Raw genomic sequence first — 364 nt, forward strand, 5'->3', positions numbered from 1 at the left:
TTTCCAATGAGATGTGTCACCACCTCGTTTGCTCCACTCCCTTGTCGTGCGAGTCTTAACCTTCTCGGCGTCTCTGTTGTACTATCAAGCAAATTTGGAAAGTTCTGTGCATCTTGCCGCAGTGGTTCCGCCACTTCTTTCAACTTTTCAATCGTGCTGGCACACTTCTGATCAATCCACATTGTATCTTTAATTGTTGCTCGCGTTTTCTCGACTGCATCTCCGACAACTCGTATCGATGCATTAACGTCCTGCAGCAACTTGTCAGTCGCACTGGGCTCATCTCCTTTCTCAGATAATGGCCTACCCTCCCCAATTTTCTTAACAGGACCTTTGGTTTTCTCGGCAGCAGTTTTAACGACTC

At 47.0% G+C, this 364-nt stretch overlaps 1 protein-coding gene across 1 annotated transcript; it reads right to left on the reverse strand.

Moving 5' to 3' along the window:
* Positions 1-2: 2 nt before the first annotated feature.
* On the reverse strand, positions 3-260 carry TM35_001701000 (uncharacterized protein; the record flags this gene model as incomplete). The annotated part of the gene is made up of 1 exon (XM_029031954.1): positions 3-260. A coding segment is annotated over one exon (258 nt), but the record flags the coding sequence as incomplete, so codon positions are not given.
* Positions 261-364: the final 104 nt, after the last annotated feature.

The sequence above is a fragment of the Trypanosoma theileri genome (assembly GCF_002087225.1).
Source record: "Trypanosoma theileri isolate Edinburgh chromosome Unknown TM35_Tth_170_V1, whole genome shotgun sequence".
Classification (NCBI taxonomy): Eukaryota; Euglenozoa; class Kinetoplastea; order Trypanosomatida; family Trypanosomatidae; genus Trypanosoma; species Trypanosoma theileri.